The sequence below is a fragment of the Scyliorhinus canicula genome, chromosome 11 (assembly GCF_902713615.1).
Source record: "Scyliorhinus canicula chromosome 11, sScyCan1.1, whole genome shotgun sequence".
In the NCBI taxonomy this organism is placed as follows: Eukaryota; Metazoa; Chordata; class Chondrichthyes; order Carcharhiniformes; family Scyliorhinidae; genus Scyliorhinus; species Scyliorhinus canicula.
The window spans coordinates 19,089,264-19,112,985 of record NC_052156.1 but is presented as its reverse complement, the minus strand read 5'-3'; the positions used below and the strand labels follow the sequence as shown (position 1 = coordinate 19,112,985).

Here is a 23,722-nt window from a genome sequence, read left to right as displayed (position 1 = left end):
ATTAGACTGAAGAATCATTAATGAGCAGTGCAGAGTTTGAACTAAGTGTTAGGTGGAATATTGACTCAGTGTCAAATTACTTACGGGAAGCAAAATGAAGAGAGGAAATGATAGATTGGACTAAGCGAGCAAGATAAAAGGGCCAGAAAAAAAACTTTTTCAGAAATTTACATATTTATTTTTAAAATCTCAAATAATAATTACAACCTGATAGAATGAGACTCCACAATTGTACAAGTTAATTTTTGGTGCTATAAGCGATGAGTTTTACTAATTAAAGACTTCTCGTGCCATTAAAAGGGTGGTTACACTGGCATGAACAAGCACCAATGTTTTCTGGTGAGTGTAGTTGCTATTTCTGAGATCAGTATAGCAACCTAAGATAGTTCAATATAATTGAAGGTAAGTCAGGTGGTGAGGAACCGTTATCATGCCGCATGTAAGTGCAGGGCATCTCAAGGCGGGTAGATTCCCGATTTTGTGTTTAATTTCATATGTGCATCTGTCAGAGGTGGCTGTCTGATTTCCACGTAAATAAAGGTGAGCACTGTTAGCCTTGCATTGCTTCCACTGCAAACCTTGCCCTGGTTGTTTGTGCTTCAGGGAATGTATTTGGTTTTATGTACTAAATACCTTTTTTACAAGACATACGGATGTGGAAGACAGCAGGATCTACTGACACACCCCTTTTTTGCCTTTCTTCTTTAGAACAGTGAAGGTGGATGTCTATGACTGGGATCGGGATGGCAGGTAAGGTTGAACCTTTAATCTGGGGATAGTAGTCACAGAGGCAAATCTGTCTATTTATTTATACTTTAAAATTAACCCCCTGATCATTTTACCAAATGCCCTCTTCTGTCCATGCCCATATGTTAGAACATTTTCCCATTCATCTGAATGAGTGACTTGCCTTCAGAGAGCAGGCAGGTGACTGACCTGATGAGGGTTATCAATACTGAACTGGAAGCAGCCACTGGATGCTGTCTCAGGACAAGTCAAGGGGTGAATCTCTCCCTGGTTTACATTCTACTCCTGGTATCTGCGCGGGACGCTCCCATCAGTGGCTCAGAAAAGGAGAATGCAAGTCCCACCACTCCACGAGGATGCAATGACCAAATAAAGGAAGAAAATTGTTCCATTAACTCACGTTGTTATACCTAGCTCTCGGGAGATTCTTAAAATAGGAAAACTTGCCCTTTGATGAGAACATTGGCTGCCGGTTCTTTAATTTTTCATTTCATGTTGAGGCATAGTTGGAGCATTTGCAGTTGACGTAATTACTTCACTTAGTGCCTAATGAACTGATTGTTACTAGCTGATGGTTGCCATGGTACCAGTTGACTGTGAAAGGTGACAGGTAAGAACATTGATTTATGGGGCGCGATATAATGAAGAAAAACAGAGTCCATTGTGGGTGGGATTAGAGGGGTCATTCCTGGTGCTTGTAGCGAACAATGGGAGAACTATCGAATGGCACTCTGTTTTTCTTTCGGGCCTCAGTGGGGAACGTCCCACCGAGGCTGCACTTATTCGTATTTACTGTACTGAGGAGCTCCGCTCGCCAGTGCAGGACGAGGCATCCTCCAGATTCCCGATGTGACCCTGGACCATTTGCCCACGAACAAACTCACCTGTTCAGGGTCCTCGAGCCGCCCGCAACTCACCTCATACGGACAGGCAGCTCCGGGCCCGATCCCCAGTTAGGGACAAAATGCCAGTGTGGCACTGCCATGGTGCCCAGGTGGCACGGCTTGCATGCCAAGCTGGCAGTGCCAAGGTACCGGGCAACATCAGCAGTTCTAGGGGGGCCACCTTGCCCAGTTATCAACCACCCTTGGCCCTCTGATCACCTGGGAGACCCCCACAAGCACCGTTCCACCTGGCTTCCGTTTGTGGGGACCAGTGCTAAACAAAGCCTGGCTGGGGTCTCCTCGCCGAGGTCGGTAAATCCCAGGAGCCGGTTAGATCCAGCGTCGACATAGTTACGTGAGCTGCAGTGAGCTGTAAAGCTCAGTTAACTGTGCAAGTCTGGATCCTGCCCATGGTGGGTGGATCCAGATCACAACACCTCGGAGATCAGGACCCCTTTTAAAAATGACGTCCCGACCTCTCGCTACAACGGGGAGTTGCGGTGAGCAGAGCTCTGCATTGTAAAAAATGGGGCTATGTGCAGCCTCAGCCGTGAGATCCCGTTCAGGCCCCTTATTCAAAGCGAGTTGTGTTGAATGGTCATGTGTTGCCCAACGAGTGCAGGAAAACGCACGGCTAAACGCGCTCAGAATTACCACAGGTGGTGACAGGATTTGAGGGACGAATTTTTATATTTTTCAATTGTACCAGTAAATGTCAGAAAGCAGATTCCACACTTTTCCCATTCCCTGTTAGGAATATGTAAATGCGAGTACACAGAATATGATTTTATTTTAATGCCTGTGAGCTGCCTTGGTGGTGATATCTATTCTATTAAAGTTGTGTTTGTTGAGTGAATCATTGGGGAGGAACTGTGCTGTGTTCCAGTGATAGGAATTCAAAGGAATCATTGAGCCTCCAGTCTGAAAAGCTTCTGTTTCCTGTATCCCAAATTCCCTGTTGTGTTAAACTACATGAAATGTGTTTGAAAGCTATTCAAAAAAATGAAACAAATAACCACATGTAATAAGTGGGTCATGCAATAATACATTCATTCGCTCCTCTGGTTCCTGGTGGTTCAAAGCTTAATATGCTTTAATTATTGGAAGCGATGAAAAATCTTTCAAATTCCCTTTTTTTTCAACAACTTGAAAGAGTGTTCTATGGTTTTGAAGGTTTATTTGATCCTGGATGGTACACAATACACCAAGGAACAACATTTTCCAGAAATGTTGCTTCAAAGCTGCCATATTGTGGTGTTTGCCATGGAGCAGACACTTGGGACTAAATTCAACAATGTGGCACCCTTACAATGGCCCTAAAATAGGCACAGTGATGATCAATATAGCAGCACACAGGCTTCACCCAATCTCAATGAGCGTTCAAACCACTGCTTAATCGGTCGGGGCCTTTTTTTATGGGTGGCCCAGGCTGGTGTAATGAATGAACGCAGGCCTCATCTCAAGATTAAAATGAGGCTCCTGCATCCTTTTTAGACCAAGGTGGCTAAAAAAAAAAATTTTCCCTGGTAAGAGCTTGCAAACTCCGACAAGCATTTTTGGATCTCGAGCAGCCAAAGAAAACCCAAGAACTGTCTGGGTTGCATTTCCTTTTCGAGTTGGAAGGAGCAGGAGCACCATTGGTTCCACAAGGCTGCTCCACACGGCTGTATGCTGTCGGCCCACCCACACTGCCCTATCGATTGTCTCCACCTCTCGAAGGAGGGCATAAAGCTTCCTCCAGGAGGGAGAGCTACACAAGTTGCCTGATTGGCGATTGCTGTTTGCCTGACCTATTCCAGGGAGATGTGATGAATGTTAGAAATCTTTGATGGGCTGCGGGCATCACTAGCTAGGCCAACATTTATTGCCTATCACTAATTGCGCTTGAGATGATTTTAGTTTGACCCTTAGGCCTCCTTGTTGCAGTCACTGTGCATTTTGATTTAAGTCAAAGATGACTATTTACCCTTAAAATTTATGTCATATTTTCTTTCTACCATCCCCCATTGTCAAAATGATCTTTATGGTCAGCAAGCCACTTTACTAATCACTCCAAATCCATCCTGACTTTTCCAACAATCGCCACCATCCACCTTCACCCCCTACCGGCCGCCATCAATTGAAAGCTGTCTTCCATTTTATTCTGTGTCGTAAGCTGTATAAAGCATCATCTCATGAGGCAGAAGGCTGCCAAGACAAGGCATGAAATATGAGGGGCCACCGGGTCTCATTCCCCAACCATCAGCTCCTGTCCCAACTATGTGGTCCCTATACAGCTTTTTTTCCATCTTATTCTATGCCACTCCAAAATTGCTTCCACTTCATCTTAGAATTTGTTGTCTCTAAAGTCTGATTAATGTTCTATCTTGCAATATATTGTTTCTAACATCTGCTTGGCCATTTCATCGTGCATCCATCAAGTAACAGTTCCTGCTCAACTCAACATCCTTCCCAAGTCACAGCTCTGTTGCCCACACTGTCCATCCCAACTCAAACATATCATCTGAAGCAGTTGTGTTCTATCCCACACTATCATCCCTAATTAACTCATCCATCTTTTGTTTCACTCAAAAAGCCTGCAGAAACATGAGTTGATGGTATGAAGTCTTTACGTAACTGTTTGATCATTTTTGATGCAGCGATCCAATTTGCAACACAGCTTTTCTGAGCTCACTCTCCCCTGATAAAGCAATATAGATTCCACCATTCTTGGGATTTGTGACCGTCTCCCACTTCACAGATCTACTGACCTGTTTTCCTTACATGAGGACACTGACTATCTACCCTCATCGCTCCTCAAATTCTGACTTGCAAACATCTCCATGGATTACACCAAAAATGGCAGTGTTGCCACATTGGAGAGTTTTCAGGCTGGTCTGAAACAGCAATGCCAGGTCAACTGGGAAGTGTCCCTCTGTGAGCAGGTGCAGTACCTACCGCAGCGAGAACTTTGTCAATACTTCTGCTTCGTATCATTTTTAGTTTGTACAGATGACAGTGGTTTGCATGTTATTGTGATTACGTCACCTATTGTCTATATTTGAACATGCCATGTCTCGCAGACTGCTTTACCATGACAACATCATTGCTTAGTCAAATCTCATTGGATTCTTCACTGGTTAAGTAATGAACCACATTGTTGACAATGCAGTACTGATGCCTTTCTGCTTATTTCAAAGTTACAAGTTGCACACACTAATGGCAGAACTCTCGACATGATAATGTCCCATATTTTGTGTCTAGCAATTTTCTTTCAGACAACCCTGCTCTATGCCAGGTTGGTATTATCCCTTAAAAAAAATGATTTCTGAGATTGTGTCTGTAAGTATTTGACATTGAACTGTAACTGTTATAAATAGAACCGCAGCTCCATCAGAGATCAGAAATCCCATCCCCTCGCACAGCGTGGCAGTGATGTGGTAGCTCTTTGTTGCATAATTACATTTGAACCTAATTTAGAAAAGAAATCATGAATATTTCAGAGATCACAGGGGTTGCAGAGGCAGGCAATTGTTTCATCCTTTCTATTTTCTTCTGACGTTGGAGGGTAGATGTTCCAAGGCAGTTCGCACAGCCCTCATGAGCGGTGAGGAGTACCCAATTCTCCATATACCCAATATGCCCCCCTTGGCAGTTTTACTTCACTGAAAGGAGGCAATGTTTAAATGGAATAATTATATAAATACATCTCCTAGCTGGAAGTGCTGGCCACTTTCACAATATTGCTTATTTTTAGATTTTTGTTGCTCTGCTTCTCTATTCTGGATTGATGCCGGCATTTAGTGCAAATTGGTCACCATGGACATTTCATAGCCAATAAATTAGAATGCAAAAGATACCCGATGAGTTCCTTCTGCATCTGCCACAGCCCTGGGACTTGCCGTTTCCAGATACTTTCCATGTGACCTGGACATGTGGGAGATGGCCCCTCTTTTTACTGCCTCCACTTCACAAGACAGTTGCACCATCTGCTGCCAAATGACCTGAAGACATCTGGAACTAGTGCAGCTCCTCCAGCAAAGTGAAGGTCACCACAGCATGGCATTTTCATGCTAATAGATCGATCCAAGCAGCCCGCGTTCTGTACCCACCTCAGGCAGTCTGCATCATTAAGTAAATAACATATGCAGTCTTTGCAAGGCACAGCAGCTGAACAGGCGTAGCACTTTGACCAGGTGATGGGCTTCCCCCAGGTACAAGATGTTGCACATGACGCCCATCTGGACACGAGAGCTCCTTGTATCAGTCGTCTAGCCTACACCGTTTTCAATTGTTATTTTCCAGGAAGTAGCCATGATGCTATCAGTAAACAGCAGCCAATTCTGCCTGTGTTTTTAAAAGATAGAACAGCACCTGGGAGGGGAGATGGCTTTTATGAGACCAGTGCTAATCCCTTCATGCCCCACTGCCTAGTCCACAAAAGCAGAGGCGAGCAATAAGCCAGGGCCATATATTTGCTGTTCCACAGCCAGTACTACCACCTACCTAGAAACTTAAAAACAGCAAGAGGCCATTCAGCCTCTCGAGCAAGTTCTACAATTCAGTTAGATCATAAGTAATCTATGTCTGAACTCCATCTACTTAATATAGTTCCTTAACCGTATGTAACTTTAAATCTGTAGTACTGTATAGAAACAGTCCAATCAATTCAGCTGGATTTGGTCAGTATTTTTATATCTCATGACCCTCTTTCATCTACCCTATAAGCATAATCTTCAGCTCCTTTATCATTCAGAATGTCCAAATTACTTAACAGCACGTCTTTCGGGACTTCTGGGAGGAAACCGGAGCGGTCGGAGGAAACCTACACAGACACAGGGAGAACGTGCAGACTCCACACAGGCAGTGACCCAAGACAGGAATTGAACCTGGGAGTCTGGAGCTGTGAAGTAACAGTGCTAACCACTGTGCTACCATGTCTGTGTCATGGTTTACTGATCTCCTCTGCTTTTGGGGACTATGTAGTGGGGCATGAAGGGATTAGCACTGTTCTCATAAAAGCCATCTCCCCTCCCAGGCACTGTTCTATCTGTTAAAAACACAGGCACGGTAGCACAGTGGGTAGCACTGTTGCTTCACAGCTCCAGGCTCCCAGGTCCGATTTCCATCTTGGGTCACTGCCTGTGTGGAGTCTGCATGTTCTCTCTGTGCCTGCGTGGGTTTCCTCCGGGTGCTCCGGTTTCCTCCCACAAGTCCCGAAAGACATCATTGCAGTGCTAATGCATGCCTATTTGTGACAATAAAGATGATTATTATGTAGATTCTCTTTAAATTAATCAAACTTCTCAACAATACCTTGTGGTAACGTGTTCTGCATCCTCAGCACTCTTTATAGGGAAAGGAGGTTCTCAAATGTTCACTACTGGATCTATATATTTATATTTTTGAATTCTAGTTTTGGACTTCCCTGTAAGTTGAAATATATTCACCCAAATCTTAGGCTAGAAGTGGTAGTAAAATGTTTACTTCCTCTGAAACGGACAGGAACAACACAGATGTTGTTAAATGTGGACATCACATGTTTTTGGCAGTGATTCTTCATTTCATTAGCGTGTGCACTGCTGAAATTCCATTATCCCCTCCAACCCCCAGACTTCGCCAACTTGAAATGACTGAACTGATGAAAACCAATTATTTTACACTGTTAGTCACAACGCAAAAAAATCTTGAAAAAGTTATATCTTGCTGAATTATATGTAGCTACGTTTTTTAATGGTATACTAAGGGCGAAATTCTCCGACCCCCACGACGGGTCGGAGAATAGCGGGAGGGCCTTCCCGACATTTTTCCTGCCCTCCCGCTATTCTCCCCCACCCCCCGCCCAACTCCCGACCCGAATCGCTGCCGCCGTTTTTCTACGGCCGGCAGCGATTCTCAGCTGGCCGATAGGCCGAAGTCCCAGCCCTTTCCGCCGTTTTTACGAACGGCAAACACACCTGGTCTGGCCGTTCGTAAAAACGGCGTCACAAACTCGCTTTTCATAACCATGGCACCGATTGGCACGGCAGTACCACGGCCGTGCCAAGGGTGCCATGGGCCCGCGATCGGTGGGCACCGATCGCGGGCAGCGGGCCCGATGCCCGCACACTCTTTCTCCTTCCGCCGCCCCGCAGTATCCATTTGCGGGGCGGCTGAGGGGCAACCCGGCCCGCGCATGCGCGGGTTTCGCGCAAATACGCGATGACGTCATCCGCGCATGCGCGGGTTGGAGTCTTCCAATCCGCGCATGCGCGGCTGACGTCATATGACGTGTCAGCCGGCGCTAACTCCGGCAAGCGGGCTTAACGATATTTGTTAAGCCCGTCATGCCGGAGCTTACGGCGTCGGGCTGCTAGCCCTGACCGGGGACCAGAATCGGTTCCCGGTCGGGAAGGGGCAGCTTTACGATTTCTCCCGTTTTGAGAGAATCGCGCCCTAAGTTTCTATTTACTGCTGAACAGCCTTATGAGCTCTGAAAATCTACTTTTATATCATAGAACATGCATTGCAGAAGGAGGCCATTCAGCCCATCGAGTCTGCATCGACCCACCTAAGCCCCCACTTCCACCCTATCCCCGTAACCCCTCCTTTGTTTTGGTCACTAAGGGCAATTTATCATGGCCAATCCACCTAACCTGCACGTCTTTGGACTGTGGGAGGAAACCGGAGCACCCGGAGGAAACCCACGCAGACACGGGGAGAATGTGCAGACTCCGCACAGACAGTGACCCAGCGGGGAATCGAACCTGGGACCCTGGCACTGTGAAGCCACAGTGCTATCCACTTGTGCTACCATGCTGCCCGATATCGGTGGAAAGTCATTTTTTCCATTATGGTAAAAACATTCACATTTTTCAAATATAATTTTTCTAAATCTGTTTATGATATTCAACTTCAGCTAATCCTATGTGTATGTCTCACTCATTTATTTAGCACTTGAAAGTTTTAATTACAAATTTAAAATATCAGTTTATTTTACTTCCTGGATTGCCGACTGTGAGAATATTTCGATGTGATTGGCTGGATACTATCACTGTTGGATTCTTGGAGATCCCTTGGCTCAACACCAGTTTCAAACTGACTTTGGGAAAGGGGAAATCAATGACATAGATATCTCTAGATCTTTGTTGCACCTCTTTTCGAGGTCAGCTGACCGCAGAATCCGAGCAGCTCCAGGAGGCGAGAGCTGCCTGTCTGCACCCCAGTGGCAAAGGTAGGCAGTCACCATGTTGGTGCTGTGTGCGTATCTGATTAGGGCAGGCAGCTCTTTGAGTTGGAGCGCGGTGGAAAGTGCCCATGGGCGAGACTGGTGGGAGCGTTGCTCTTGTTGGTGCTCATTAGACTCACAGAGTAAATTTTAAAACCAACGCAAATTAACTTACCAAAGACCTGCGGTGAACTTGACAGCTGTACACAATTATGCACAAGACTGTTTGGACTTGCTAGAAAAACATTTAACAATTCCAATCATAAACTGACAGGCCACTTAATGAGTTCCTTAATGAGCTTAAAGGACTATTAATTGGCAGCGATCATATTTCCCACTCCCTTCCCCCACCCCAATCGGTCCTGATGAGCACTTTGTTTCCTCCCCCAGCTCATTTGCATGAGTTTTAATCATTCACTTCTTTCTTCCTATGTGTCCATATTGACATTCTCCTTTTACCTCCCTATTCAATCCTTTTGATTTTTTCACTTTCCACAATTGTAGCCAGCTGGCAGCAACAAAACACCTGAGTTTTAGTCAGGTTCTTATTTAGATTTTAGATTTGGATTTATTGTCACGTGTACTGAGGTACAATAAAAAGTATTGTTCTGTGTAGGGTCCAGGCAGATCGTTCCATACATGAAAAACAGGACAAGCGGTAAATACACAATGTAAGTACATAGACATAGACTTTGGGTGAGGCATATGCAGTGTAATGCTACTCAATGGAGAAAATGCGTGGAGAGATCGGGTCAGTCCATAAGAGGGTCATTCAGGAGTCTGGGGAAGAGGCTGCTTTTGAACCTGCTAGTGCGTTGTGATGGTATGATTTGCATAGCTGTCTGCCATTGGTGCAGAACACTGGCTTACCGTTGGCCCTGGTCGGTCATGTGCCTCTCGACTGATTGGTTGAGACCAGTCATGTGACGGCTCTCCGGTTGGTCGAGTGGCTGAGTTAACCACACCTCCACACCGAGGTATAAATAGTCAGAACGCCCGGCGGTCGTCCATTTACTGTAGTCAACCGCAGGGCTAACCTCTAGCTTATTAAAGCCTAACTTTTGTACAGCAACTCGTCTCGCGTTCGATTGATGGTTCATCATGCGTGTTCTCAGACTTTTGTATCTTCTGCCCGGTGATAGAGGTTGGAAGAGAGAATAACCCGGGTGGGAGGGGTCTTTGATAATGCTGCCCATTTTCCCAGGGCAGCGGGAGGTGTGGACAGAATCAATGGATGGGTGGCGGGCTTGCGTGATGGACTGGGCTGTGTTCACGGCTCTGCAGTTTCTTACGGGCTTGGGCAGCTGTAAAAGTTGATAAGAGTCAATGTGGACATGTGAATTTCTTTAGTTTCCTGCTTTCTTGGTCGTAATGTCGACGTGGGTGGACCAGGACAGATTGTTGATGATGCGCACACCTATGTTACATATGTTATTTACATAATTGTTTATTTGAAATAAAAACAGAAAGTGCTGCGTGGATATACTCAGCAGATCTGGCAACATGTTCAGAGGGTGAAACAGAGTTAACATTCCAAGTCGATTATGACTTTTCTTCAGAACTACCTTATCTGCTCACAAAGCTCAAAGTAGGGTTGGCAAAGGTCTGGCAGCCTGCCTACACCCCTATGGGGTCCGGCACCTCTGAGAAAAGGGAAAGGAAAATATCAAAGACAAATGAGTTCAAATTTTTAAAAAATACATAACATCATGGAGCTAATGAGCTTTTCTCTCTTTTGCTTTTTCCCCTTGATTTTCCCACATCCTTGCTCTCTAATACAAGCCATGATTTCATTGGGGAGTTCACAACAAGTTACAGAGAACTGTCCCGTGGCCAAAGTCAGTTCAATGTATATGAGGTGAGTACAGCCTATAATGTCTTGCATTAAGGTGCACACATAGTATGCGCTGTGTAAAGTTTAACACTGATATATATGCAAGTCAAAAGCCATGATAACCTTATTTGTGCAGGCAACGTAGCTACTGTTGATATAGAGTTATTATATATACATAACTTTATGCAAACTGACACCAGTGTGCCAATGCAGAAGAATTATTTGTATGCAGGATGCAAACTTTGCTAAAACAAGACAAAAGGAGGATAAGTAAAAGCACTGGTTAGAAACATGGCTTGAATTCAGGTAATTTCCCACATGAAGATAATTCAGTGCCCTGGGTTTTGCTGTTGTAATGATGGTCCACAATTGCTGACCATGCCATTAACTGACTGGACCCTAAGCTCTAAAATCTCCTCCTTAAACGTCTCTACCTTTCTACTACTCAATTAAAACACTCACCCCGCAACTCTTTCGACCAAATGTTTGTCAACCTTTCCCGGCATTACCTTTGCTGGGATTTTCTGCTTGTGGCCCAAGTTCTGTGGTTGGGGCGGGAAGTCAGAGAGACTCCTGCGGCAGAGCCTAGCTGGCAAACCCACCTAATCGTGCAATGTTTGGCTCATTGATTATGTAGGCGGGAATTTCCTGGCGAATCATGCCGCTGGGGGAGGCAGGCAGGAAGTCGCACACCTGCCATCAAATCTGGGCACCATATTTAAAAGATACCCAGACAGCTACTCATTCGTTGGCTGGCTACCAGGAAACAGCAAGCACCAACCCAAAGGTTCAGCAATGCCTCTCTGAGCACACTACTGCCAGCCGGGGTGAGAGGAACTCAGGAAAATGACCATCACCAGGGAAGTGGTACTGAGTAAACTGTTGGAGCTGCGGGCTGCTAAGATCCCAGATGCTGATGGATTTCAACTTAGCGTCTTAAAAGAAGTGTTCAGTGGGATAGTTAATTCATTGGTTTTAATTTTCCAAACTTTTCTAGATTCAAGGAAGGTCCCATTAGATTTCAAGATCGCAAATGTATTTCCTTCATTCAGAAAGGGAGGGAGACAGAAAGCGGGAAACAATAGGCCAGTTACCCTCATATCTGTCATAAGGAAAATGATAGAAACTATTATTAAAAAGTTATAGCAGGGCGCGTGGATAAGCTCATGGTATCACCCAAAGTCGACATAGTTCTGTGAAAGGGAAATCATGTTTAACCAACTGATTGGTGTCCTTTGAGGAGTTATCCTGTGCTGTGTATAAAGAGGAAACAATGGATGTACTGTATTTAGATTTCCAGAAGGCGTTTGATAAAGTGTAACATCAAAGGTTATTGTGAAAAATAACAGCACTTGTTATAGGGAGTAACATATTGGCATGGATAGAGGATTGGCTGGTTAACAGGAAGCAGAGAGTAGGCATAAATGGGACTTTTTCAGGTTGGCCAGATGTAACGAGTGGTGTGCACAGGGATCATTGTTGGGGCTTCAACTGTTTACAATTTATATAAATGGCTTGGATAAAGGGATAGGTGGGATGGTTGCCAGATTTGCTGATGACACAAAGATAGGTAGGAAAGTATGTTGTGAAGAGGACATAAGGAGGCTACAAAAAGATATTAGATAGGTTAAGTGAGTGGACAAAGATCTGACAAATGGAGTATAATGTGGGAAATTGTGAAGTTGCCCATTTTGGCAGGAAGAATAAAAAAGAAGCATGTTATATAAACGGTGAAAGATTGCAGAGTTCTGACGTGCAGGTGGATCTGGGAGTCGGAGTGCATGAATCACAAAAGGCGTGTTTGCAGGTACGGCAAGTAATTAGGAAAGCTGATAGGATGTTATACTTTATTGCAAGGAGAATCGATTACAAAAGTAGGGAGGTTGTGCTTCAGTTGTACAGGACACCGGTGAGACTATGGCTGGAACTAACTGGGATTCTCTTTTCCCTCTGGCAATACATCCCCGCCCATGGGTTTTCCGGAAATCCTATTGACAAACAGCGGGAAGAGAGAATCCCGCCGCCAACGGATAGCGTGTCATCGGGAAACACACAGCTGGGGGACTGGCATTACAACTGGAGTACTGTGGACAGTATCGGTCCCCTTATTTAAGGAAAGATGTAAATGCATTGGAAACAGTTCAGAGAAGGTTTACCATACCTGGAATGTGTGGGTTGTTTTATGAGGAAAGATTGGAGAGACTAGGCTTGTATCCACTGGAGTTTAGAAGGGTAAGAGGCGGCATGATGGAAACATACAAGATCTTGAGGAATCTTGATAGGGTGGCTGTGGAGAGGCTGTTTCCTCTTGTCAGAGAATTTTGAACTAGGGGAGTCACCGTTTAAAAATACAGGGTCACCCATTTAAAATTTGTTCACACAGTATTCGTGAGTCTTTGGAACTGTCTTCCTGAAAGGTCAGTGGAAGCAGAGTCCTGGAATATTTTAAGTCAGAAATGGAGAGATTCTTGGTAAGCAAGGGGATGATCGGGGTTGGTGGGATGCCGATTTGAGGTTACTATCAGATCAACCACGATATTATCAAATGGTGAAGCAGGCACGAGGGCCTGAATGGCCCACTCTTGCTCCCTGTTTGTATGTTCGTGTCCTTTTTCCAACGGATAGTAAGGAATCGCAACTGTTTCACCAAATCTGCATGGGAGGAGGTCACCCGGGTGATTAATGCTAATTCCATTCAGAGAAACTGCCCGACAGTGCAGCAAAAACATAAATGGTCTAATCTGTGCTGCCAGGGGAAGCGAACCCTCTATTCCCCATACTCACCTCACTGAATGGGAACTGGGACATGGTCCTCCATGGTAAGGTCACCACCTGTGCAGCCCTTGCATCAAAGCCCTTCTCAAGGTGATGGGATGCTGCCTCTTAGCCCCACTGCAGTCCATGTGGTCTGCTGGTAGGGAGAGAAACACAGGTCACTGAGCTAGCCATATGGAAGACACAATTCTTGGCGGGGGTGGGGTGATTGGCGTAAAGAACAACTGCAGATGCTGCTGTTGCCATGCCTCTGTTGTTCTCGTCCTTCCATGTGCTGGGGCTCATAGATCTGGGGGGTGCTGCCGATATACTCTGGGGGACTAGCAGTGGTGAATCTTCCATATGGCGCACATAGCTGCCAATGAGCACACGAACAGCACCTGCATCAGAAGAATTCACAAACCGTCTGCTATCTTCACAAGGGAGGAGACCGTGTAAGAGAAAGAAGACAGAAGGTGTCATGCCCGATGTCCATCCCCTCACACAGTGTGAAGTGTGGGCTGCCGAGCTGACAGGGGCAGACCGTGACCATGCATGTGTCATGATGTGGAGATGCCAGCGTTGGACTGGGGTGAGCACAGTAAGAAGTCTTACAACACCAGGTTAAAGTCCAACAGGTTTGTTTCAAACACTAGCTTTCGGAGCACTGCTCCTTCCTCAGGCTCCTTCACCTGAGGAAGGAGCACTGCTCCGAAAGCTAGTGTTTGAAACAAACCTGTTGGACTTTAACCAGGTGTTGTAAGGCTTCTTACTATGCATGTGGCAATGTTGGCCTCCCCCAAGCATCCAGTGAGGAAGCTTAACCTCTGCACATCAAAACCTGAGGATGAGGCTCTGGGAGGCAACCCATGCTGCTATTCAGTCTCTCCCTTTCCATTACAGGGATCAGCATTAAGAGGGTGAGGCCAGAACCCGAACCTGAGTTCAGCCCCAACCCCAGCCAAAGAGGAGGACAATGATGACAATGGTGCATTGTGACCTGTAGAGCCATCTCAGCATCCACCTGCCCTTTCCACTAGCCTAGAGACATGGTGGGTCATGGAGGTTTAGACAGAGCCTCACCCTCTGGTCGCCATCTCATGGACATCACCTGCAGCAGGAGGATGCAGGGACAGCCAAGGTCCCTGGCACTTGGATACCTGCTGAGAAAGAGGCCCCTGCTAACTATGATTCTGATGCAGAGCATCTGGGGCCGGTCAAGGACCAGATCCTGGTGATGCAGCAAGAGGGGACACATCAGGCAGAGGATATAATAGGCCGACAACAGAGTGGCATGTAAGGTGGCGGAGTCTGTCTACCTGCCCGCTGATGTAGTGACGGCGACATGCACAAGTGGAGGTCTCCATGGGAGGATGGTGGACACTGTGGAGAACGTGGTTCTGCCGGATGTGCATTCAGACCTGCAATTAATCACTGTAGCCAAGGGCAAGCTTTTGCTGTGGCTATGCGAGACGAGGACAGGCCACCTCGATCATCCTCCAGGGACCCATTCCCTCAAGGAGTCAGGGAACCCAAAATGGAGAGGGGCTCCAGAGTCCACTCAGGATTCTCCACGTGTGTCCAGACATTCTGTGTGTTTCCTTTGAGACAATTTCAAATACATTCTACCCTCCACCTATAACCTACACCCTCCCGCATATTACTGTTGGCCTTCCCTGCCCCCAGTATTAACTTTAACCTTCCAACATGACCCTGCAGCCCATCACTGTCGCCGTTCACATGTCCTCCCTGACGAGCCCACTCCAGTTACAGCCCCCATGCCCACTCTTATCCTGCCTCATCCTAGGATCCATGTACATCTCTGCATCTCTTCCAATAATCCAAACCAGCATATCACCGGGTGCCGATGGACCCTCCTATCCTACCGCATCCCACTGCCCCCTTTAATTGTTACTGTTCCCTCCTATCACCAGTACCCTGGGTTTGCCCTCCAGGATTCTTCCATTGACACCACTCTCTGAATCCTGCCCCCATAACTGCTCCTGTCCCCCCACCCCTTCACTGTCCCCTGTTTCCCGCCAATTCTGTCCCCTGCTTCTCCAAACACCCCCCCCCCTCACTGTTCCGAGCTTTCCCCCACTCACTGACCCAGCTTTCATGATTTCTGCACTGTTCCCTGGTCCCTTCTCCACCCTCCCTGCCATGAGGCCACACAGTTAGATTCCCCTCCTCCCTCCCCGAGCAGAATGACACCCTCTGCACGCTGCGTTGGTCCAGGCGTGTTTTGGACAAACGTAACCTCCTGCAGGGGGGAGGGTGTGGATGATTGGCCGGTGAGGGAGTGGGAACTGAGAATTTTGGTAGGATGTTCATTTCAATCCCCTTAATAATATTCTAAATGGCTTCCCAACGGCCTTTGGTGGGAGCAGAGATTCGCCATGACAGTCGGACCACAAGTTCCCACCAAATTTTCCTGCTGTCGGAAGCCAATTTATCTTCACTCACATCGTATTCTCTGCACCCCCCCCCCCCCCCGCCCCCTAACCATCCCTCCCCCCATTGGCCTGTGTGGAGAACCTCACTATGGCTTGGTGTCAAATGTTGCTTGATAATGGGCTGGATTCTCCGCACCCCGAAGCTGAAATCGCGTCCGGCGCCAGGACGGAGAATCCGTTTCCATGCATGGAATCCGGACCAGGGCCGGTTCCCCAATTCTCTGACCCCCGAAAAGCGGAGTGTATGCCGCGCTGTGGATCCCCTACCTACGGCCATTGCTGGAGGCCCACCCCGCTATTCTCCATCCTCAACCGGCCGAAGTCCTTACAGCGTGGATCTAATGTGGTCCTGCCATTCGGGATACTTGCGTGGCAGCTGCGGACTCAGTCGGGGGCGGGCCGATTGGAGGGCAGGGGGCCTAATTTGTCTCCCCCTCATCGTCTTTGCCATGCATTGATTTGCATTCCGAAGGATAGTGCATTGCTTCCTGATCTAGCTGAAATTCACCTCTGGCTGGAGAACATAGGGCTGGATTCTCCGACTGCCGATGGCGAAGCCGGAGAAATCCTTTTGACGCTGAAATCGGGGGCGGCGCCTGTTTTCGAATGCTCCGTCCCCTGCAAAACAGCATCATCGATGAGTACGCCGCATGCCACTGCGACAGCTTCAGGATGCCACCTGAAGGCCATCACCCGATGGGCTGACTTCCCGATGCCATGGATCACTTGTGGTCTGAGGTTTCGTCAACCTTGCGTGGCGGCTGCGGACCATGTCCAGCACCGTCACATCGTGGGGGGCAGCGCCATTCCACTGGCTGGCGGGGCTTCAGTGGGGTCTGGGGGGACTGGTGGGGGGGTGGTCCGGGGGTGGTGAGGGGGTTACAAGGGCACTGTCTGGTAGGCCACGTACCCAGCAATTCTCTGTCCGTATCTGCAGGTAAAGCCGGGAGTTTTACATGGCGCGGCTGCTAGGTGGGAATCCCACAATCAGTCCGACATTTTGAGCTGGTGGCCCAATAGCGAGGTCCCATGTCTGGCCAACACCCCCCCCCCTCCCCCCCCCCCTCCCCCCCCCCCCCCCCCAACCTGCATCGCAAACAATTGGGGGACCCCCAGAGGCCCACTGAATAGGGAGGCCCCCACAAAACCCCCAGAAATGAGACCCTTGTCAGGAAGCCCCCAAAAAGAGAAAGACCTGTCTGGAAGCTGGAGAGCAGTCCAGAGAGAGGCAGTGAAAAAAGATACTGTTGTAACACTCAACTGGGCAATACACCTGCAGGCTCAGACAGAGGAAGCACCAATTGTCAATTCCTGGAAAGTGAAGGCAGTGGCCTGTGTTAAAACCCCTCAGATCCTTGAACTGCAGCCATTGGTCAATGTCCCTCACTAGGCTGTGATTGACAACTTCCACAAACACACAGCTGTGAGCATGCTTCATTCATCTTCCTTCATGGCTCAGTAACTCTGAAATGCTCTGACCACAATGTTTACAAACATCAATCGCTTCAAAGAGAGTTGAGTGCATGCCAATCAGCCCCCTTCATGCTTGAGTGATGTTGAAGTGCTCAGCTGGAAATTGACAGCACTTAACTCTCCAGACACACAAACATTTAATTAAACATACTTAAAACAATATTTTATTTCTAATGTTTACCAATAAATAAATCACTTAAAATTACCTTTGGTTTCCTAATATCATCTGCTTCCGTTTTCATAACAATCATGGTCTCAGTACATCTGCCATTGAAACTCTCAGTTTTGCTTTTCCACTTCCAGATTCAACTATTTCAATGGTCATCACCTGCACACGATCCCCATCTCAAATCTCAAATTCTCATTCCTTGTGTTTAAGGGCACGATCTAACAGAAAGGTTTCTGAGTATAATTGCAGGTGGGCTTGGCTGGGAGTTTCTCCCCGGTTCTATCAGCGAGTGCCCACCGCTATCTAACCTCACTTCGTCAATCTTGTGGGCCCTGGGGAGCTTCTCTCTGGGCGAGCCCGCACTTAGAATTATTTTCATCACCAAGCAGCTGAACTCGCTGCCAGACCAGCTCCTCAGAGATTGGGCCACCATTTTGAAAGGATGCTCTGATCTCGAAGTGAGCTTTAGGGTCCCCCACACCCCTCACCGTGGGTAATGTAATCCCCCACACACGGGCATTACCCCACACCCCCAAGTGAGGACACCCCACTATGGGGTCACTGAGGCCCCCCACATTCAGGCCTTCCCATGCCCCCTTTAGGGCCTCCCCTTTCAGGACACCCTCCCCCCACCCCCCTTCATTCCCTCGACCATCTTCTGGAGGTCCCTTAATAGTACATAGAACATACAGTGCAGAAGGAGGCCATTCAGCCCATTGAGTCTGCACTGACCCACTTAAGCCCTCACTTCCACCCTACCCCTGTAACCCAATTACCCCTCCTCACGTTTTTAGTCACTAATGGTAATTTATCATGGCCAATCCATTTAACCTGCATATGTTTGGACTGTGGAAGGAAACCGGAGCACCCGGAGGAAACCCATGCAGACACAGGGAGAACGTGCAGACTCCGCACAGTCAGTGGCCCAGTGGGGAATCGTACCTGGGACCCTGGTGCTGTGAAGCCACAGTGCTATCCACTTGTGCTACTGTGCTGCCCACTGGAATACCTGCCCTTCACCCTCCCCCAGCCATCCAACCACCCTTCATCCCTCCTTTCATCGGCATGACCCCTTCAGACCCCGGCCCTTGGTGTTTCCACCCTGGCAGTGCCGCCTTGGTAGTGCCTGGGTAGCAGTGCCAAGGTGCCAGTCTGGCAGTGCCAAGGTACCCGGGTTTCAGAGGGAGAGCCAGGGAGCCACCCTGCCCTGTTCCTGGCCACCCATGGGTTTCCAATGACCTGGGAGACCCCCCAGGTGCGGTGAAGCTTGTCCACGTTTGTGTGGAGCAGTACTAATCGTCGCTGGCTAGATCACGGGAGGCCATTGATCGGGTTTCCATCTCTGTAATAAGGTGGTGATTGCCCTTAATTGGCCTCAATTAGTTTCACGCCGCGTCTAGGCGGAATCTGGATCCTGCCAACAAGAGCGGGCCCGGCTAGATGTCAAACCGCTCGGCGTAGGCGAGGTTCCCGATTTGGGCTTCTCCCCCAATCTAACCGGCCCACGTAGATCCGCGCCGGACACAACACAGCCGTTAAATCGCGCCCTAAATCTCTTCATGGCCTAGATCTTCCTCTCACTTCCTCCAGTATTCTAGCCCCCCCCCTCCTATCTGTACTCCCCCTCAGGTGTCTTGTGCATTCTCCCCTCCCTGTGTCTTCAGCCACTTGTGGCCCCTCATTCTGGAATTCCTTACCAAAACCCTTCCGTCCCTCCACGTCCCTCCTTTCAGTCTGGCCCGAGAACCCATCACTTGAACTCAGCTTTCGCCCGCACTTCCTAATCGTTCCTTTGGCTTGGCAGCTTTTCTTTCCCTTATGCTTCTGCGAGATTCCTCGGGGAATTTTTCTGCATTAACATTGCTATAAAAACACAGATTGAGATAATGCTTCCTGCTGTTGGCTGCAATCAATGTCTGAAACTAATCCTCTCCTCTAGGAGAGAAATGACAGCCCTTTAAAAGTTCAAGAGGCTAATGTGGCTGACTACTTAATAGTTATAATGGCATTTTATGAATAATACAGGAAGCAAAGACCTATCTAAATATAATAAAACCCATTACTCTCGCAGCATCAATGGTTAGGTTTTCAATAACGTTTAAATGCAGATTCCCTGGGCATAATGTGGAATATGTTAGAGAATAGAGTTGGACAGAAAAGATGGATTTGACTGTACTCACCTGTTTACAAACCTGCTTAATGTTATGTGATGGAGGGGAATTCAAGACTGAAAAAGTTGGTTATTGGGCTTCGCTGCATCGTTTGATTTTAGTGATGACCGTGGAAAAGCGCAGGGCTTTTGCTGGATTAGTATAACTGTAACACTGTTGGTTCCATTAGGCAGTGACGGTCCTTTCTGGCTAATTAGGGGCCATTTCTGTTTTACTTTTCCCAGGTAAGTGCACTGATCTTCATCAGACGTGGTGCAATCCATATTAGCCAACTCCATGAACTTCATTTCTGAAGTAGGCTTTGTTAGAAGTGTCAACACCACCTGGAAGTTCCTGAAAAATCTCAATCATCAAACCAATGCAACATCTTAATTGCACGGTAGCATAGTGGTTAGCACAATTGCTTCACAGCTCCAAGGCACCAGGTTCGATTCCCGGCTTGGGTCACTGTCTGTGCGGAGTCTGCACGTTCTCCCCGTGCGTGGGTGGGTTTCCTCCGGGTTCTTCCCACAGTCCAAAGATGTGCAGGTTAGGTGGACTGGCCATGCTAAATTGCCCTTGGTGTCCAAAATTGCCCTTAGTGTCGGGTGGGGTTACTGGGTTATGGGGATAGGGTGGACGTGTGGGCTTGGGTAGGATGCTCTTTCCAAGAGCCGGTGCAGACTCGATGGGCTGAATGGCCTCCTTCTGCACTGCAAATTCTATGATTCTATCTCTAGTTCGACACCTTAGCTACTCTGCAGAATCGATGCGACTGCTGCCTTCCCTGTCGATGGGGCGACACGGGAGCACGGTAGTTAGTACAGTTGCTTCACAGCTCCAGAGTCCTAGGTTCGATTCCTGGCTTGGGTCACTGTCTGTACGGAGTCTGCATGTTCTCCCCGTGTGTGCGTGGGTTTCCTCCGGGTGCTCCGGTTTCCTCCCACAGTCTAAAGATGTGCAGGTTAGGTGGATTGGCTATGCCGGAAACTAGAGCACCCGGAGGAAACCCACGCAGACACGGGGAGAACGTGCAGACTCCGCACAGACAGTGACCCAAGCGGGAATCGATCCTGGGACCCTGGAGCTGTGAAGCAACTGTGCTAACCACTGTGCTACCGTGCTGCCCTGACTGTCTGCCCCTCTTCTGCTGCTTCATTTGCAGCGGGTATGCCTAGAGAGGGAGCATGCAGAGTCCACAGCACCATCAAGGCCTTCGTGCAAAGTGGGAAGGGTCAGCGGAGCCCTCCAGTTACTTATCCAGTTCTCGTTTGAGAGCCCCCATTGAATCTCTGAGACAGTGCATTCCAGGTCGTAACCAAACATTTCCTTTGGTTCTTTTGGCATTCACGTTAAATCTGTGTCCTCTGGTTCTTGACCCTTCCGCCAACGGAAACAATTCTTTCTCTATCCAGAAGGGTGGCAGTGGTGTCGTGGCACTGCCACTGGTCTAGTAATCCAGAGATACAAGCAAATTACTGTGGATGATGAAATCTGAAACAAAAAACAGAAAATGCTGGAAAATCTCAGGGGGCCTGACAGCATCTGGGGACGGAGAACTGAGCTAACGTTTTGAGTTTGGACAACTCTTTATCAGAGCCAGAGAGAACTGGAAATAGGAAGAGATTTATACTGTTGTTGAGGGGGTGGGGGGGGGGGGGGGGGGGGGGGGGTGGGGGGGGGGGTGGGGGGGGGTGGGGGGGGGGGGAGCATGGAGCACTAGAGCTGGATAAAAGGCCAGGGATAGGTGGAGGCTAGGGAGAGATTGACAAAGGCGTTGTGGACAAAAAGACAAAGGGAATGCCCACATCCCATGAATTTAGAAAGAAATTGAGACCAATGCTTCCCGATTGGAAGCTTGACAATTGCCATGACCCCATGTCCGATTGAGGGGGAAGGGCCTGTGAGAGCGAGGGGCTGCATATTGTTGAAACTTCGTGTATTTTTTAAAACCTACATCTTTGGTGAGTATTTTGGCACAAGAATTAGGGCGTCAGTTATTAGTCATTTAGGCCATGCCCACTATTTTATTTAAAAACGAGGCATCAAAGGGGCCTTACAGCCGTTAACATTCAGCCCGAGCTCCATGGCAGCCATTGCAGCTGCAGAGTTCGCGACCTCAGAATCTCCCCTTGTGACTCCACTGGGAGTCATGACCTCACTTTGGGAGGCGCTGATCTGGACCCTTCATGATTTTGAGCAGTTCTATCAAATCTTCTTCCAATCCTCCTTTCCTAAAGTGACCTTGTCCAGAATTGGACTGAGGACTTCCCATACCCAAATTGAGAATTACATTCCAGACCAATGAGCTTGGGGGAACAGCAATATCGGCTTGAATTTTCATCCTCAAGGTGGGTAGCGGAAGTTGGCAAAATGCTCGTCTCAGCCCACCCGCTTCAAGAGAGGATCCCACAAAGGCAGGATCTTCAGAGCCAGGGGCTGCACATGAGCTGGAGTCAAGTAAACTAACCTGGGAGAAAGGTTGGAGACAGCCTCAAGGTCTGCCTGGTGCCGGGTCAGGCTGTTGAAAAGGCAACTGTTTCATCAAGGGTAATGGCTGTTTGGGCTCTCAACCAAGCCTCATTATGTATGCTTGTCTAAGAGGCCAGATACCCATTACTCATGTTGGAACATCTGCACTCCAAAGAAAACATTGCTTGATTGACAGCCCAGTCCTCTGAAGTTGATTACACAATTTTTATGTATGCAAGGTTAAGTGGTTTGAATGGCTTGTGGTTTCTGTTATTGATATTTTTAAGGGTTTTGGATGAATGATACTTTTATTACCTTGTAGTGAAATAATTTTTTTTAACAGTAAAAAGTTATGAATGAATTATTTTTTTGAAGCCTTTTTTTCATACAACCGACTATAACTATAGAGTTCACTGGTTCTATATAGTGTATAGTTGGTCACTGGGCATGGAAGTGTCACAGCTTAGCATAGGGCACTTGAGGAACTATGGGGTGTGAGTGAAGGGCATAGCTTGGCATAGGGTCATGTGATGGACCTTCTGAACTCATCTTTTTAAGGGTCCCCTAATGCAGCATAGGATTCGCAACTCTTTGAAGGGTCGTGGACTATGACTCTTTAAAAATCTAGGTCTATTCCATGAAAAGTGCAGAGGAGTAGGACATGTCTATCTCCGCAATGGAGCTGGCCACCTCGGGAGTGCCAGTTGTGGGCTTTTGACAGGAACCAGCCGGTATCATTTAAATTCACTCCCAAACATCAGACAGCCCTGGAATGGTTTGGACATCCTGGAATTGAGCCCATCGTGCTGGTTTTAAAAATTTCCCACCGACTTGGTAAAAATTCAGCCCATAGTTCCTATTGAAGGTAAACCCACATTGAGGGTGAGCCCAGGTATCAGAGTTGGCTACAAGTTGACACCAATTGGCAGAAAACTAATGATTTATTGAGAGGCTATTGGGAGTAAGAAATGGGAAAGTTCACACTGGTAGGAGCTGTGTTTATGAGAAAGTCAAAGTTGCAATCATCAATCCCAGTATTAAACACAACTCGTCAGGCTCACAAAATCCATTGGTTATTTGATTCCACTTCAGCTTTTTGGGTGCCCATACAGTCTGGTCAAATACAAACAGCTCAGCATGAACATATAGTCCACAGGCCTCTCCTCAGATAACATTTGATTTAATTAACCAACTATTAGCCTTCACTTTACTCAATCCTCCTGAGCCAGCACAAACACCCAGCATTGCAGATTGCTCAAAGGCACCTGATCGAATGCTGATGGGTTCAATCACTGTCCATTTTTTAAAAAAGTGATTTTTGCAAACTTATGAAACAGAAATGGAGGAAGAATGCACAAATCCTCTGATCGGCCTATTGATTGCATTTCAGATTGACCTCCTGGGCTCTTGCTGGCTGTGTGCCGTCGATTGCTAAGTGTCGTGTAATCTAATCTATAAGAACTAAACCGATTGAATATCCTAAAAGACCATTGATCCCATAGAGTAGGTATTTGCTGCCCCTGGAACAATGCTGCTTTAAACCCTCCAAAGAATCCCTAGAGTGCAGAAGGAGGCCATTCAGCCCACTGAGTCTGCA

General features: G+C 47.6%; 1 protein-coding gene across 2 annotated transcripts in view; it reads left to right on the top strand.

The window, feature by feature from the left end:
• The window catches only part of LOC119973878 (copine-9-like), a 540,456-nt gene that overhangs the window by 424,540 nt on the left and 92,194 nt on the right, over nt 1-23,722 (top strand). For both annotated transcript variants that reach the window (XM_038812403.1, XM_038812402.1), the window contains 2 exons: nt 709-750; nt 10,600-10,675. In XM_038812403.1, coding sequence (XP_038668331.1) covers nt 709-750; nt 10,600-10,675 — 118 coding nt within the window. The remainder of the gene's footprint in view (nt 1-708; nt 751-10,599; nt 10,676-23,722) is intronic.